We start from the raw sequence: 18,678 nt of genomic DNA, 5'->3' as shown, positions 1-18,678 counted from the left end.
GGCCCTCATGGGATCAGATGAAACCATGAAACTCACTACAAGTCACATCCAACTTACGACCGGGATCGGTTCTGACCATCAAGTCGTAAGTGGAATGCCATTCAAAATGGCCGGCGCAAGGGTTATAGGTGCTACTGTAGTGGTAGATCGCTGTGTGAGAGTGAGATGCTGGGATACTGTGCTGCTACGTGTGGCCATTGGGTTTTTGTTTGTTTGTTTTGTGACATGAGATTTGGTGATCTGTTCGTCAAAATTAAAAAAATACTACAGCCAATGGAAGCGCAACTTTTCAATTGTTTCACGTAACTGTTAGTTTTATTTATCGCTACTAAAATGTACATTTGCCAACAAGAAAGTGCCCTGTTTTTGGTCTCAATGCTCTATGGATGGATTATTTCTTGTCCTGCAAAGCCATTTCTAAGATATTTCCACTAAAAATAAATACATTTATTTATTTATTTGATTCATAGATGTTTATCTTTTCCTGTGTTTTTTCAGGAAATACATATTCCGTCCTGCAGAGGTGCAGTCCAGGGTGATAATCATGATGAAGTACACATATCAGAGCAGAAGTACACAAATATTAACTACTGTAGTGAGTTGGAATATAGACACTATTAGGAATGAGTTGTTCCTTCGGAGTTGTTCTTGGTACATAAGCAGCATGGGAGACCCCAACGCTGGGATTTCATCCCATATGCTGGAGTTTCCAACTTGTTGAGTGGAGTGCTCCCTCACCCGTCAGTTGAGCAGGACCCCACCTTTTAAGGTAGGACCTTAAGGAGGCACCTTTGTTTTCCCATCATCAAACTCTGACACATCATCGCCTCCATCAGAGAGACCCCCAATGCTGGGGAGAAATCCTGTGGTGACCCCTGCGGTTAGCCCCATCCCTAATAGTGTTTCAGTAATAATTCGAAAAGGAGTCATGTCTCACCTAAAGATGTGATCGTTCAGCCACGATGATGAAGAAGACTCATTCCAAGGTAAATGAGGACAAGAGGACGACTGGCAACCGACAGGGAAACTGATGAAACTGGAAGCGCTCATGAAATGAGATGAAGAGCTTCAGACAGATCTGGATAACTGATCGAATAGTGAGCAGGGCAGAGACGTACTGTAGGTGCAGCAGAGTTAGTACGGACAGATTGTGAGGAGGAACATGAGGAAGCGGCGGGCCGGAGGGAGGCAAGAGACGAAGGATGAGAGCAGCCTCATTCTTTGTAGCTTTCTGCAGTGGAGCTGGAGTTTATTTAGCAATATTTCAGGAGCGATTCTCTCCCTCGCTGTGTGCCGTCTGCGCTTTTTATTTATGCCATCACTTTGTTCCACATTTTTACTGTTAACAACGCAACGACTGCACTTGCTCGATGTGACTTGGCTGCCATTGAAGCCCTGGTGTATCACAGCGGTTTGATTAAGTTTTAGCCACGGGTGGATGGAGAGCTTCTTCATTCTTGTCGTCTCAATGCGAGAACTGAAACACTGCCACGTGGCTGTAAGCACACTGCAATTTCTGCTTGTATATCTGAGAGAGTGTGCGTGTGTTTTTTTATTGTGTAAGTTTAATTGGGCTTGTTTTTGTCTCCTACCTTTGGACCTAATGATAATGTGTGTGTGCGAGGGTGAAGAGTGTGTGTTTGTCAGGCTTGTTAGGGAAGCAGTCGGCTCCTGCTGACAGCTTCTGCAGCCTGAACAGCAGGGCTGACGAGGACAATCAATTAGCTCTGCACCATGCACACACACACACACACACACACACACACACACACCTGATGACAGGTGGAGAAGCATAGGATCTTATGGATAAATAGTTTGATCAGGTATGAATCTAATGTTCCCGTGTAAGGTGATATGCAGCTGTAAACAAGTGGAATAATAATGCAACACAGTTTATCAAGAAGCTCGGCTCCTACTCTGCTCTGTGTTTACAGAATTACAGCAGCTGAGCAAACGAAAAGTCTGTGCTATGGAGTTGGGACTAAAGAAGTGCAAAAGCAGCCACCGGATCCCACAAACCAGGTAGCACTGCAGAACAACAAACAGTAGCGATGGACTGATGAGGCTTCATGAAACAGTGTCCTCCTTTTAGGAGGTAGGTTTGGCTGTAGGTTTAGTTTCAGTTCAATGGTTGTTCAACTCCAAAGATTTTAGAGCTGAGAGCGCCATCTCTGAAAATGGGCTCTGAAAATGAGGACACTGTTTCATGAAGCCTCAAACAGCCATCACTCACAATCAGTCCACATACTGTATATAAAAGAAAAAGATTGACCACAGAGAATACTAAGAATAGCAGTTCCATTTTTTGTATGGTATTAAAAATATAATAATATTTAATATATCTGGCATCTTTCACTCCCACATTCATTTGGCGAAGACAGTCTCACCGTTAAAGCTTCACATGGCATTTGTGAGGCATCTGCAAATATATTTATTTTTTAAATAATCTGAACCATGCTGCATTGTTTGGGGGACATCACGTTCCCAAAGAGAGAAAGGGTGACAAAAAAGAGCTTTAAAATGATGAAAACCGTCATCATATATATATATATATATATATATATATATATATATATATATATATATATATATTTACAGTAAAAAAGTAAGAGTAATGGCAGAATGGAAAGTAATGTTTTATGTAAAGATAAGAAGCAAAATTTACTCCCAAATAAGATGGAGAAAAAGGAAATAAAGTCCAACAACACTTTGCTGCTGCAAAATAAAAAGCTAGTTAGCAGCAAGAAACACTCTTAAATAATTAGTCTTATAGTTTTCTTCCTACCTCATGAGGAACTGATGAGGCTTCATGAAGCAGTGTGCTCAGTAGGTTGCACCCATGGTTTTAAAATTATATGAGGTTTCATTGACATGGTTGTTCAAATCCAAAGATTTTACAAAAAAGAATACCATCTAGTGGGCTCTGAAAAGGAGGATGCTGCTTCATGAAGCCTCATGAATCCGTCAGTCAGTAATACAGTCAAAGGGATTTATAGAACGTGAACTGAGCTTTAGCATTTTGAGCGAATCTCCCTTTAAGCAAAGTGATGCCGAGCAGATGTTGCTACTACGACAACCGTGCTGCTCTCAGTGCGTCCGCTTCACGTCAGCTGTGTGTGTCGATGCCAGTGTGCTAGTGCGGTCAGCGCGCAGGGTTAAGCAGCGGTCTGACTGTCAATGTGAGCCTGACCTTCTACCCACCACTGGGATCACTTATCAGGCTGCAGGCTCCGCCGCAGCACTGACCAGGGCCCCCCCTGACATTTGCTTTTTTCCTATTCGACTTCCCTTTCCACCAATTAATGTTTCTTTCCTCTCCTTCCTCACTGTGCTCAGGCTGGAACAGCGTCCAGTCCATGTTTGTAGTTCTGCGGGCTCACAGCTCTGCCTCTCCTGCTCAGACGCCGGACTCACTGAGGGTTGATGATGAAATGAAAACAGGAGGAGGAAACTAATGAAGACAAGAGAAGGCAGGGGACGACAGATGAAGAAATGCTGAGACACCCAAATGGAGAACGGTGGACGAGTGAGTGAGGCAAATATAGGAAGGAGCACTGACAGTTGGTAGCGAGAAAGATAAAAGTGTTTGACAGCGGAGGAAAAACGAATCTTTTTCATTTGTGTCAGAGCAGCATTGTCAGAGTAACAAAGACATAGCTCTCACAGAGCACTGGAGGATTTGTCAAGCTCGCCCATTCTCAGACACACATACAAAGCACACAACATAAATACACAGTGTTTATCTCTTCCCTTCAGCAGGACGGGATCTCCCGGGGTGACAGCGGCTCCACTTCTCATTTTTCTGTTGTGTCATGTTTGACATTTGTCATGTTCTCACCCTAGTTCGGCCCTGCAGGAGGACACCCATCGGATTCATGAACTTTTCCTACAAGAGCTTTTCCTGCTCAGCTGCAGTTTGAATGTGATCTGTTGGCTTTCACCGAACACCAGGTTATGTTAAGTCGCAAGCTTAAGTCAAGTTAAAGTCAGTAACAAACTGAGTTTGACTGCCACCTCTGCTGAGGAATTTTGGGGCAGTATCTCCCACTCAATACGGCTGGATGAACAGAGTGAATTTAAGTTCTGTTTCTCTTACAGGGCTGAATGGTGAGGTAATTTTTAGCACTCCAGACTCAAAGCCAGATCACAGGTTTGACACCAATGTAAACCAACGACTCAAAATTGTCAATAGGCGCGTCCAGGTGCTTGAGTTGTGGTTTGCCCAATTGGTCTGTTTCTAGGGAGAAGACAATGAACGTTTGATCCGGAGATGCTATTCTCTCATGACTTAAGGGGCCCTATTATGCGTTTTTATTTGTTCAGCATCTAAATCTCACAGACTAATACAGGAGCTTCACATAGAAAACAAAATGTTAAATATTTGTAATTTCACAGTTTCAATGTTACATACATAGTGGTCACCCGTGGAACTGACTTTCGTACTTTACAATACCTCAGGATACATTTTGTCTTGCTATCACTGTAGGTAACTCCAAACCAATGTATGACCCCCTTAAACGATATTCCAAATTATTATCACCCAGAAGCGTCAGGAAAAGTGAAAACATTTTAGTCCACACCAAACCTGTGAGGAATATTTACCCAATGAAGTCAGTGAAAACCAGCGTGACTGGTAACATTGGGAAGGGTTCAGGGAATTGCCGCAGATGAACCAACACAAATGGAGCAGCCATAAATACACCGACTGGCCAAAAAAAAAAGTTGCCACCTGGATCGTGGATCTGGGGTTGCTGCAGTTGGTCAGGTCTAGGTGCAGCAACATGACGTGCTCAAAGACTGAGGTCAGCTGACTACCTGAATATACTAAATGACCAGGTTATTCCATCAATGGATTGTTTTCTTCCCTGATGGCACGGGCATATCCACTACTGCAGTGGGCCCAGGTGAAGAACTCAGCTTAGAATCAAACAAGTGGTGCTAAAATGAAGAAAAGTAGTCACAAATGTCACAAAAATGTGAACATGGATACACTATGAAACAAAGTGTGTGCTTGATCTTCTCCCAGGATGTTGGCAATGGCATGTACATGTACTTTTCACCAACCAAATGAAGCAAAGGAAGATATTTTCTTGTACAGTTTGCTCTTATCGAGAGAATATTAAGGAGCTTGATGTGACAGGAGGAAAGTCTTGAGTTTTCTGGGTAATGTTGTATCAGTATAATACTGCACAGTAATAGTATATAACAGCATATAATACAAAGCCAGTGAGCCAACTTGTGTTGACAACCTACAGCATGTGAAACAAGTCTACTCCTTAAACACAATGTATTTGGAATTTTTCAACAAGCGACTATTAAAAAATCAACGTATGCCCTTATTGCATGTGATGCAGTGTACTGTCAAAGATGAGGACTATGTTGTGTTGCCATGCCAGACCTAGCTTGTCACAGACCAGCAAAGGAGGACGTGACAATAGTCACTTTGTAAGACTCGGAGCCTGGATGCTTGGTTGGAGGCAAAGCTTGTTAAACGCTGTTATGAACAGCAGTGACAGCAGACGCTCAGGTGCAGCAGCAGGTCTGACAGCTGAACAGTGAGACGGAATATTTACAACTTTAATGCTGCGCTCGCTTCTGTGTTGCGGCCGATGGAGCTTGTCAACAGGCCACGGTAGAAGGGATTGTCAACTTTAATGACCTGACATCTTTCCATCTATTTCTATGACAACAGGGATGCTGAGGCGCTAATGGCGAGGAATGGGGGGTATTTTAAAGCGGCAGCATCCCTCCAGGCGTAGCAGACATGGGTCATGTGCAGAGAGATTCCTGTGAGGCGAGTCTGCACACCAAACAGAATACCAAATATCCCCTGACATCACACACACAAGTCATCAATTCACACCGATTTCTCAATTGTTTCAGTCAATCTGGACACAAAACTGTTGTCGCACATGTTAGCATACCGCTACCCCCCTAAATGCATGTCATGAAGTACTGTGGCAGCTGACTCTGGGGAAATAAGTGGGCTCACACACTTCCTTCTCCCCCAGGAAAGTCACATTCATGTTTGTCAATACGGACTGATGGTGGAGAGTTACAGTGGCAATCTTGCAGACACGGTGCATGTTTAAATCACTGGAGGAAAACACACCTGCGCACAAATGCTACTGACTGAAACAGTGTCCTGATCACTCCGCACAAGAGAATCCACAAGGGGAGCACCGCTCTGTCACAGACGTCTGAGAGCCATAGCGCACCAGTAAGCACCAATCAATAAGAGTGTACAAAGAAAAGAGTTCGTGCAGCAGTTCACGTTTTCTGAATAGGTCTATAGCCACTGCTCGCATGTTCCTGACAACGGTCAAAAGATCAACCAGGAGCAAAGCGGAGCCAACAACAGACTTGGTAGAGGCCGACAAAATTCACCGTATTTGCCAATATCTAACCTCCTTATTCAACTTCATCGTAAAGAAGTTTCGACAAGAGCGCAGATGTCATCATCCTCAGAAATCTCAGTTCACACGCTGGATCTGTCTGTGCTCTGACATCACTGCGGCAGGTGGACCACTGGTGTCGAGGTGATGCTGCAACAAACTTACGTAACTTACGTAACACGTCCAACAATTGCCCTCTGTATCACTTATATGGTCTGCTACATGCTCTAATGCTCTCAGACCGCTGAGCTTCCTCACAAGAGGATCAATAAAGTCTTCTCTTATCTCATCAGCCCTCGCTCTAGCACACACCTCTCAGCATTATGTGGCCCCGGGGCCTCATGCAACGCTGTACCGCCTCCATGTAGGAGGATATATATATATATATATATGTATATAACTTTTTTACATTTCAGCTTGCGTTTTTCGAAAAATAAATGTATGTATAATGTATAAATAATAATAATAAATGACAATAAATAAATCATTTAAAACGTACCAGTCTGCTTTGCCTCAGTGAAATAGGTAATAATGAGCTAGCTAATAATAAGAGAAGGCTCTAGATTGAACACTTGTTGAAAACACTTTAAAAGAGCCGAAAAGTCCAACACTGTATGCAGACTTTGAAGCACACTTTGCGCAGAAGCGTCGCCATGACGACAGTCGGAGCCTGCCGTGTTTGATACTTGACACCATGGACAACAAAGAAACAATCAAATAAAGAGGAAACTTGTGAAAAGTGGAAAAATGGAAAAGTCAAAATCACTTCTACTTGTGTTGAACCGCTCCTGGTCAGTCACCAGCTGACTGGGCAGCGAGCGGGTTCCCGTCACGGCTGAAAGTGGAGGATTGTGTTGCCAGATTAACCACAACGACGCCTCTGGGAATGGTGGAGTAGGGTGACAGAATTTCGTCAGAGGCCTTGCAGAGCTCTTTTCACCTCTGGTAACTCATCACCACTGATGCCAAATGTTGCTTTTTTCACACTCTACCAAATATTTCAGCATCTCAAAGTCCGTTGTACTAGCTCAAATTAAACTGTAACAAAAAAAAAGATGTTGCTTCATGTTTCAAACTAATTCTTGCGCTGCGCTGTGTAGCGTAACGCGCCGAGCAAAGTTGATGTTCGGAACAACAGTGGTCATCTGAAGTAGGGTGGCTGCTCCTGCTGGTTTTGGTGTGGTCTTTGGCCAACAACAGCCTGTGTTTTGTAAGTAAATAGTGACTTGTTGCCTAAAAACCTGGCATGTTTAGATTGCTTTCAGGGTTCATGACTCCTCCTCCTCCTCCTTATTTCACATTCCGTCATTTCTCATGGGGAAAATGGATTCCCACTTTGGGATTCAAAGGCATCTTGAACAAAATGCATTTGAGTTTGCTGCGGAATAGATGTGGATTTCCGGAAGAAATTACCATTTAGTATGGGTTTTCATAATGTTTACTCCAACTTGAACTTCGTAAACATTGGCTACATTCAACTTTAAACAGCTCACCACTTAAAAATCACATCTACACAGTTCTTCAGATTATTTTTTTATTTATTTAGCCTCAGTGCATTTTCACATTTGCACTACTAAAGAGTCATGTCCATACTGCATGGGGCTACAGTTGCATGACCACTTCTCATCTCACACTATTGCCACCGTGTTCACAAGCAAACAACTCCAAGTCAAAGCCCCAGACGAATCTGCTCTTGTATTTATTGGCACCGAAATTTCGACAAGTACACACCGGCTCAGGAGGTAAATCCCTTGGATCAAGAGATTTTGGGTTTCAGTATTAAAGCTTTGTCAAATAGTGAAACAGAGTGATTCCTGTGGGTGATGCGCTCTAACCAGCAATCGCTAATCCTCCATATTCTCACACTTATGATCCTCTCTTGTTATGCGTTCAACTTTCTCTCACTTTTCGGGGTGCCGTGTGCCTCATTGTGTTCACAAAGTCTTTTGCTCATTCTTTGGTCCTTTATCCCTCAATCCTTTGTTCTTCCACTGACTGCTTATTTGGCATACGCCTCTACATCCCTCCCTCTGTTATTGTGCCACCAACTTAGTCCCTCATTTCTTTTTCACACCTTTGCTCTGTCTCTTCACATATTCATCACAATTTCCTTATTTTTCATCACCCTTCACTCTGCCGGTGTGTCAGCTGTTTTCGCAGCGCTGACAACACAACATTTCCTCAGTCTGCTTCTGAATCTTGCTTTAACTTTGCTCATCTCCTCTCACTTTTATTCTGCTTATGATCTCCAGTCCATCTCATTAATTCTTTTTTACTCATGTACTTCTACCATCCAGTGAGGAAAGCTTCCAATCTTTCGTGGCTCGCCCTTTCATTTCATGCTCTAGATGTATTTCTGAAGCATCATGTGTCTTCTTGTCTTTCATCTTCGGGTCTTATCACCTCCTTCATTGCCTCATGTTTCTCTGATATATTTTCATTTGCTGCCAGCTGTGTTTAATTCATACCTCTTATCTTATATTCCCATTTTTATATTCCCATACCATCCGTCCTGACGTCCAGTGGAATGACCTCATATGCTTCGTCGATTCATGGGGCTGAGATGATAGATCTTGAAGCATCTGAGATGATATTTTGTATTCCTTTTTTCTGAAACTTAATACGTTAGAAAGCTGACATGCTTGAAGCCAGTGTATTGCTCGCCTTCATGGTGGACTTTCTTTTCTATATTGATAGTTGGTGTCCATCTATCCATCCATCCTCATCTGCTTAACCGTTGCAGCAGCTTCAGAAGGCCGCACCAAAAACCCTTCTCCCAGGCAACATCCACCAGCTCCAACTGGGGGACCCTGAGACGTTCCCAGGCCAGTGTAGAGATATAGTCCCTCCACATGGTCCAGGGTCGAACCCTCCTTTTAGCTGGTCGTGCCTGAAACACCTCTACAGAAAGACGTCCAGGGAGCATCCTCATGAGATGCCTGAACCACCTCAATTGACTCAACTCAACGTGGAGATGCAGCAGCTCTACTCTGAGTCTCTCCCGAGTGACAGAACTTCTCACCCGATCTCTGAGGGAGACGCCCACCACCTGTTGGAGAAAACTCATTTCAGCTGCTTGTATCCGGGATCTCGTTCTTTCAGTCACGACCTACAGCTCATGACCATCGGTGAGGGTCGGGATGAAGATTGATCGGTGGCTCAGCTCACTCTTACACACAAGAGTGCGGTAGAGAGACTGCAATACCGCCCCAGCTGCAGCTGTAGGCAGAGGTTCGGCTTAGGTAAGGCATGGGATGATGCTCGGTTCGTTCTACATGTAACGTGTCAATTGCTATTTAAAGACCCTCAAACCACAAAGGAGGAAAGCCAAATTAGAGGTTATAAATAGCAACTGACATCCAGTGATCCCACCACTACACAGGAGGGTAAACGTTTTTATTCTATTAAAACATCTATGTGTCAACAGTGAGTGAGGACGGGTTGTGTTTAGACCACAGGGGGAACAGGCAGACCCCATTTTGGACCCCGATTATACTTCTTCTTAGAATCCGAAGATTCTTCGTGCAGGGCCACAACACTAAGCAGCACGTCCTTGTGTTTACGATAAAGCTTCACTGTCTTGTGGGAACAAATCTGAGGACAAAGTAAGCAGAGGAATTAAGGACTTAAAGCCCCTGTTAAACAAAGCAACGTCAGATTACAGCTTCAATGCAGCCACATTTTGTATTCAGTCTTAGGGGAATAAGAAACCATCACGTGTGTTTGAGTGATGACTGCCAACTTATCTCAGCAGTCCAATCCTTCAGTGCTCCTCCATATTGAGCAGAGATCAGATAGTCTGCTGCTCTTCGGAACCATGATTATGCTTCTGTCTCCAAAACACCAGTCCCAGTGTCCTTCCTTCTTTTTTAATGCATTGTCCATTTGCCTTCCCGTTGCTCCTATTATCTTCACTTTGAAGCTGACAGAGCAGGAAAGTGATGGTGCAGGTTTTTTAAATGGGCATATCTCTCGCCGCACACCTTTTCCCTTTCCTCTGCCTCTGTCTCCTTTAACTCGCATAATCCTTCCTCTCAATTTTTACTGCTCCGAAAATATGCACCCTATCAATCTGTTCTCTTCCAAATATGAAGACTCCCTCTTCTGTCTGGACTTCCAAACAGTCGCCGCCCTATTTTCTTCCGTGCAAGGGAGGAAGGAGCCTGTCTGCCAGAAAATGTGGGGTGGGGTTACTTTGGTTCTCGTGAACTGTTCATAAATGAGTGCATATGTCTGCAGCGGGATTCCCTGGAAAGGGAGATCCTGCAATTGTTTTGGCTGCTGCGTGCGTCACCCTGGGTGGGTGGGTGTCTGAGTTCAATGTCGGCTCTCCTGTGTGTGACTCATGAATTCCAATAACCTGGCTTCTCATCCCTGTTTATCGTGCGTTCGCGACGTCAAAACAATTTTCAAGAGATATTTAAGATCAAAACACCAAACGGAGCAGCTGCCTGAGGGAAGACGGGAGCATTTAAATCACCCAAGTCGGCTGTCTTAGAATGAGCACCACTTTTGTGAGCAGAGTTTGGAATGAGTAAAAATGTTGGCTTTATTGAAAATAAATAAATAATAAATATATAAATACACAAATAAAAGAATATATAAAAATAAAATAGAAATATTTTTTTTTCTTCTTAAATGTAACTTATTATATATAATTTGTTTGTTTCATTCTCTAATGTATTTATTAACAGTAATAACTGTTAAAAAGTCATTTTAACCAAAACAATAAAATGAGGAACATCACACATCGTGAATCATACTCAGTTTTGGAAAGAATTCATTTGTGAATATTATTTTAAAAATATCACTTTGCTGTGAAAATTTAGGTTGCACCTACACCAAACACTGAAAATGTATTCAGCATTTGCACATAGAAAATTGAAAACACATTTGTCATTCATTTTACTTTTGTCAATATGATTTACATTTATCTCCTCATAAAAACACATTTCTTCTCCCCGTATATACATAGACATTTAAAATGTTTATCTCTTGAAAATCAGGGTTTCGCTGACCACAATATCATAATATCGGCACCGATATATCGGGCAGCCAATCCATCGGTTTTTGGATCATCAGTCAATCTTCTGCCTTTCAAAAATGTTTTATTTTAAGTTTTCATTTTTTTATAAAAAATAAAGTACAGGAAAACCATCACTGTCTTTGTATTATTAAAGATTTCACTTGTTTTAAATTGTGATCCAGCTTTTTAAAGAAGGCTCCCAAAACCGAAGCATCATAATCTTTACTGTATATTTATCAATGTTATTCATTTACCAAGACATTCTTCCCATAAACACATAAATAAATGGGTTTTACAAGTGCTACTTTTGGGCTGCCCACTGCTGCGTCGTTCTTCACCAGGTCACCTTGTGTGTCGGATACCAAAGCCAATAGAAGCCGGACTAAGTGCATGTTCAGTGCTGAAGTCTCTGAGAGCAGCCAGATCCCACTGTGTTTGCCACACAGTTTTATTTGCTCAGAGAGCTGACAGGGTGAAATGGCTTTTGATTAAAAGCAGCTAAAACAGATGGGAGATGATAATGACAGAAATGAAAAAAAGAGGATCTGGAGAGATGGAGTGATATGCAGTGTGGCGCAGACTGATAAGACGTGACTGAGAGGAGGGAGAAAGACCAGACCTATTGGAGAAGAGAGAGGCGGCGAGTTAGGAGTGGAACGGCACTGAATGCGTTTTTGTTGCCAAAGGACACATTTTATGACTATATCCTAGCAACAGACCTGAAATACATGGACCTGTTACGCATCAGGTGAACATATCAGACTTGATGAAATGCTAGGGTGATGCATCAGCCTCAGTTTGACCACTTGCCTGCTGTTTGTTCCTCAGGTCACTGTGACACATCATTTGAAATCAATGGCTGCTCATGAACAAAGGCAGGACTTGTATGGCTTTATGATCTGATATGACTCATGTTTATTTTCTTGTCAAACACAAGATGAAGAAGCCATTGCCAAGAAAGTAGGTGATAAGCTCAGGAGAAACAGCAATCCCTCCACCGCCGCAACAGATAAGTGGTCACGAATAATGAAGGAAAACTGGTTTGGCTTTTTGTCAGAGCTGCCAAATGCATTTGTTATCCTCCCTAAACTTTCACCACTTAGTGTACTGTACTCCTCTGGCAGTCTTCAGTTGTTAGGAAATGATAGGAATTTATCTCTCGATACCAACATGGATTCATCCCATGTGAGGAGCACATTGAGCAAATTGAAAATAAAAAAAACTACTTTGCTAGGTGTCTGTATCACATCACAAAAACATTTTTCAAGTATTACATTTGACACAAATTGTTTGAGACCTGTTTGTCAGTAGTTATCAATTTGTTGGACATATTTAAAGGTTTTTTATGCATTCAATTTAAGAAAGAATATTGCTGCCATATGCATCATATAAGACACATGTATTTCAACATTGATGTTAGTATTATGTTTTCACTTCGTTAGAAGGACCAATAAAGGCTCTGTTTTGAAAGAATTGTTCAATGATTCTGCCATGAAACTGAAATCATGGTGACAAATGTTTCTCGATTAAAACTGTTCAAGATGTTGCATGAGGAATAAAATAATTGAAAATAACGGATCAATATTGTGAAGGAAATGTTTTTGGCAGTTGACAATCTTAATATCAGAATTATTAGCTCACATATATATAAATAATATAGTAATTACATTCACAAAAATGAGTTCACTTGTAATAGAAAGAAAATCAATGTTGAAAAATAAGAGTACATGACGTCCTTCAAATGTAAATGCAAAAAATACAAAATCAAATACAGAGTTTCCGCCACATGTAAACTGGCATGGAAGTGTACCACGACTTCTATATGATCTCTAATGAAATCTCACCCCATCAAATGTATTAAAACGACGTGGAAACATCAAAACAAACTGATAACACATAACTCATCATGGAGGTGGACATGAACAGGACGCTATTTGGTGCGTTTTTCACGGAAAATCCCGAGAGTAACATCATAAGGACTGAAGCCCGTTGCTCGTGGAATTCAAGTGGTGCATTCTGTCTGGACATATTTTCATGACGGTTGGCTACATGAAGGACAATCGGTGAACTCAGTCAATCCGACTGTACTGTACCAGGTGACGTCGATCCACAAACAACAACCCTGAGATTCTATATCATTTTGACTGAAGATAGTAACACAGTTCAGCATCAGTTTCTTGTTGAGAACCTTGGCTTCCAATTTAGAGGTACTCTTCTCCGAGCCTTCAGGGTTGCACAGCAGTGGGGATACATGTGTCACAGCCAGTTCACAAGGTTGTAGCAAAGCCCTCGGAACACAGAAATGCAAATTCACTTCTCCAGGGACTGATGAAAAGTCCCCACCATTAAGAGAAGATCAGAGGGAAAGATTTCCGATGCCAGGGAGCATCACTGTGCACAGATACGTACGGAGTTACAGAGTCCAAGATGTTTTCATGAAGACCTTGTGGACGTTAGTTAGTAGCAGTGGAAATGTGTTTTTACTGTACATGTAACATCGTTCAACAGTTGTGTGTTTCGCCTAATGCCGGGAACCAAGCTCCCCGAGAGAGGCGGCAGACATTTATGTATGTTAATAAATGTTTGCGTCTCAGCTAAAAACCGAATACAAATCTGTTGCTTGGAATTTTGAATCTTAACAGTGCTTGACAACCACGTCAGGGGAATGCAACAGAGGGGTAGCAGAACTTCCTCTACATGACAGTGTCAAAGCATCTCATTGTTGCGAGTCCTTGAGCTGAATTATTCAACATTGAAATTTGGCATCTAGACTCTCAATTCAACTTCAACAACAGCAGCTCCAAACCCAAAACCAGACACTGGCACATTGCACGCTCCATTATTACCATGTAATGTTGTTACTTGACATAATCTTCATGCACAAATCGAGTTGAAGGTGACGTACTACTTTAGGCCTGCTGGATTGTAACTTCTGAGATGAATCTCATGTGAAGTGCCTTCAGGACAAATGCATAAATGAGAACGACTGATGAAGAATTAATGCAAATTTTTTGTTGACACTGATATTTTTGTTGACAGCCATCAAATATCCTATTCTATTATGAATGACGTGACAAACCGCTTAAACATTTGCAGCGTGAATATAGTGTGGCGTAATATCTCACGGCGTGATTCAAAACAGAAAACATTGACACACAGCATTATTGATGTGTTGAATACACAATCGTTCTGCATGAATAAAAGTTGTAGCCTCTCAGAAACATAGTCTCTGTCCTGACTGACAGTGATATGTCTACAGACACAAGACTGGTAACACCACAGAATCAAAGGGGAAAAAAGAATATGTTTTGAAGCTTTCAATGATCTTCTTTGTATTTACTTATCTATTGATTTCTACAAACTTCCATTGTCAAGACTTCCATTGTCCCAGGAACTTCTTCCAGCTACGCAGGATGATCTCACTGCCATGTCCCCGGTCTGCCGCGGGGTTTCCTCCCAGTTGGGAATGCCGGGACTCCCTCACCATGAGGTGACACACAGATAGCTCACTCCAGACCAGGAACAGTGATGAAGCGTCGCCTTTTGGCTCCGCTCTTTCTGCTCATCGCTCTCACAAGTTTTCCACCCCTCTGGAACAAGAGCCCTTGTTTCCAACCTCATTCCACCATTCACATATTTCTCCCATGAACCAAAGGAATCCATGATACTTGTCCTGTCTAGTCAATACAGAACTCATTTTGTGATGTAGTTCTTCTCCTCGACCTGCTTTTGAGTCAGGCCTCCTACTCTGTACAGTAGTTTTTTTTTTTTTTTACATACCAGAGTGACACACTGTCGGAGGCTTTTCTTTAAAGGAACCTTGAGAATGAAAGGACTTGGATGAAATGAAATAAATGTTTGGTTTGCACAGCTCAAACATTGAATTAATATATATCTCTGACTTACTACACTGCCGTGTGTCTGCCATGACGTCTTGTTTTAACCTGCTAAGAGAATTTGGAGGTGATAGTTGCAACTGTTGCTTCATATTTCACGGTATTATCAAGCTGAGGTACTGAAAAAACACACTGCACATTCATCAGACACAACATATAGGTATTGCATTCATTCTATAAAGACACCACTTGCTAAAACTAAAACTATTCTGACACATATAAGAAAGTTGGTGCTGAGTTCTGGCCTTCTATATTGGAGTGTAGATGAGTTGCCAGTCAAAAAGCTGGATGACTTACCGTCTCTCCTGAAGTTTCCTCTCAGAACTCTAGCGTTAGAAACTTGACACGCCACGCTTGTAATCCCCAAAACACAGGCAATCCACAGCTGTATAAGCACCGGTCCACTCATGGTGCTCGCCAATGGACTTCCAACAACAAAAAACTAAAGTGCTTTTCCGCGAGTTGCTCACTTAGAAAACTCCTGAAACAGTGCGCTCCTCTCTTCCATTCTTACTCTGCGGCGGCGGCGGCGGCTGGCTCACTTGTTGAAGCCTGCGCGCAGTGAAGTGCGCCTTCCTCCCGAAGTTTGGTGTGAGCGAGCAGGAGCGCTGCGCAGCAATATATATCTGTGTTCACGGTCACTCATGAGCCAAGAGGCGCCGACTCCTTATCGGCCCGAATCGAAGGCATTCTCCTCACCAGCTGTGAAATATCCCGCATTCTCCTGATGGTGACTGACGCGCCGATGACATGTGCGTGTCCGCGCCTGCGCCATTGTGACAACGGTACCACGTCTGGCAGCTCCCGGTTCATCTGTATTTCACTGTCAGAGGTTGTTAATCCAAAGTCCGGCCCGCGGGCCATTTAAGACCCAAATTTCACTGGGCCTTTTTGGCATTTCATCCAGATACAGCACATACTTCTTTTTAACCATCAGCTAAGTAAGCGATTTCCTGTTAGTTGTTTTTATTTGATGTTTTTGTTACGTTTAGATTTTTCTCCATGTTGCATGACCTTCAGTGGTATTTTGGCTGCTTACTATTTCGTAACATTAACAGGCATGAAAAGTGCCTTGAAATCCCATCAAACTGTTCAAATGGATTTCATCAGTTGTTTGGAACATTTTTACGGCGTTAAATCTGGCCTATGACAAACGTTTGGACACCTCTGGATGAAGGCAATTTGTCCCACAGAGTTAAAACCTTTAAAGTTCTGCTCATTACTTTATACTTAATAATGATAGCAAAACACTCACTTCAGCCTTTCATGTTTTTTTTTTTTTTTTGAGATACCTCGGTTCTCGACCACAATCCGTTCCAGTCGGCCGTTTGAGAAGCGAATTGTTTGAAATCTGAATCGATTTTGAATCGACATTTGCCACAATGAATGGAACAAGAAATAATGCGTTCCCAGCCTTAAAATAGGCTTTTGTAGGAGTGAATGTAGAGTGTCTGCTGCAGGTGCGCTGTTCGTCTATGTGTGTGGCCGCTGCATGTGGGAGGGGTTGCCGAGTGAGTGACGTCTCTCCAGAAGTGAAGAGGTGCCCGGTGCGTGTCCAGCTCTGAATGTGCGCTTCTGTGCAGTTTGGCTGTGACAAAGTCATAAACCAAGTAACTTAGCTCTGTCCCAGACTCGCCTCATCCCTGTCCCAGCTCCAGCCCACAACAGGACATCAAACCCTGGAGTGAGTCCAGTGCGGAGACAGGGAAAGTTTTACACCTCAATATGAAGAAAAAACAGTCAGTAAATGTAGCTAACGGGACACGTCTGCACACAAAGGCTGCTTTATACACAATAACAAAGCGCGTCGTGTGTCAGCTGATCGGTGTGCGCATGTTTTGTTTTTTCAGGCTTTTTTCGGGGGCATTCAAGTTCTGGATTTTCGTTCGAAATCCAAAGCAAAAAATCTCTACATTTTTGTTCGAACTCCAATTTGTTCAAAGTCCGAGACATTCAAAAACCGAGGTACCACTGTATATAATTTTGACATCCCTATTTCAAAAGGCCGTGGCTTGAAAATGGTTATAGATGAAAGCAAGCCATTAAACAGAAGATTCCTCAGTGTGACCCAAGTACTATGAGTAAATTACCTCATGTAATAGATATATTATTGGCAGCGGCCATAGTTTATTACATAATTTTAACAGATGTTTACCTGAGCCACTGGGAAATAGCCGTCCAAAAATAGGAAAAAATAACACAATGCCTGACAAAAAAAGGAAGAATAGACACATTTGGTAAACAACAGGGTGAATTACTAGTGACTGCAAGACATTGCAAACTGCATGGAGAAGACTGGGTCAATGGAGAAAACACCCTGAAACATTTTTAAAATGGCAACAATAACACATGGCAAATGCTGTAGCACCAAGAGAAGCATAGCCAGCACGACTTGAGAAATAAAACTGCATAAAAGATCTTTATCAACGCATGTTTGTTGATGTTTCATAAGTAGCATGTAGTATTGCATTAGCTAAGCTAGCTGAGAGCTACAAGCTAACAGTAAAATAGTCATCAGAGATAAATTTAGAGTTCATTTAATGTTTTTAAACATCTTGAGTTCAAGACATGATGAAGACATGGAGTAAATTTGTCGCAGAAGTCAGAGTATATTGCGACCACTGCCCACAAGTTATTGTGAATGTTTTGCAGAAGCTGCATCGTAGCTTACCAAAGTCATACTGAAACATTTTGACCGTTTTTTTGGACGTTGCATACCGCATGACATCGGTCAGTAGGCAAAACTAAAATCAATCCACAATGGATCGCAAGGCACACTGTCCATTTTTGAGAAAATGAAAGGGTTTTAAAGTCCGAAGAATCCACTACCCCACATGCATCACTCTCTCAGCCCTGTAATGAATTTAATGCATCCATTCAAAAAATCCTGTCATTCTTGACCATTCAAAACTATTTTTGGCTTTGAAAACTAAAAACTGTGTTTAAGAAGCTAGCTTTAGACCAAACATGTCACTCGTATTACTTTTATTGTTTTGTATTTCTGAAAACAGTTCCCTAAAACTCCAGACAAACAGATGAATGCAAGCACGCACACACAGTCTATGTATATTTTTAGGTTTTGTTGGGACATTTCTTTCACTTTGATGCTTTCCCCAGCCTCTCACCCTAAACATAACCATCCAAAAGAAGTGACTAACCTTTACCAGGACCTTAAAAAAACTTAAATTCAATTGTAATGACCCAGTTACTTTGAAGTTTTAATCCTCAAATTAAGGCTTAAACTTGTGGGGACTGGCAAAAGGTCCCCACAAATCGGTGTGTTTCCAAGAACTGGTCCCTGCAAGTATATCTTTAAGGACTACACACACACAGAGTCAGGCACACACATTCCATTAAGCAT

At 42.2% G+C, this 18,678-nt stretch overlaps 1 protein-coding gene across 1 annotated transcript in view; it reads right to left on the bottom strand.

The window, feature by feature from the left end:
- The window catches only part of pdgfd (platelet derived growth factor d), a 50,236-nt gene extending 34,213 nt beyond the window's left edge, over window positions 1–16,023 (bottom strand). The window contains exon 1 of the mRNA XM_053872158.1: window positions 15,615–16,023. Coding sequence (XP_053728133.1) covers window positions 15,615–15,726 — 112 coding nt within the window. The 5' untranslated portion in view covers window positions 15,727–16,023. The remainder of the gene's footprint in view (window positions 1–15,614) is intronic.
- Between the last annotated feature and the right edge of the window lie 2,655 nt (window positions 16,024–18,678).

The sequence above is a fragment of the Synchiropus splendidus genome, chromosome 8 (assembly GCF_027744825.2).
Source record: "Synchiropus splendidus isolate RoL2022-P1 chromosome 8, RoL_Sspl_1.0, whole genome shotgun sequence".
Classification (NCBI taxonomy): Eukaryota; Metazoa; Chordata; class Actinopteri; order Syngnathiformes; family Callionymidae; genus Synchiropus; species Synchiropus splendidus.
This window is presented reverse-complemented; position numbering and strand designations above follow the sequence as displayed.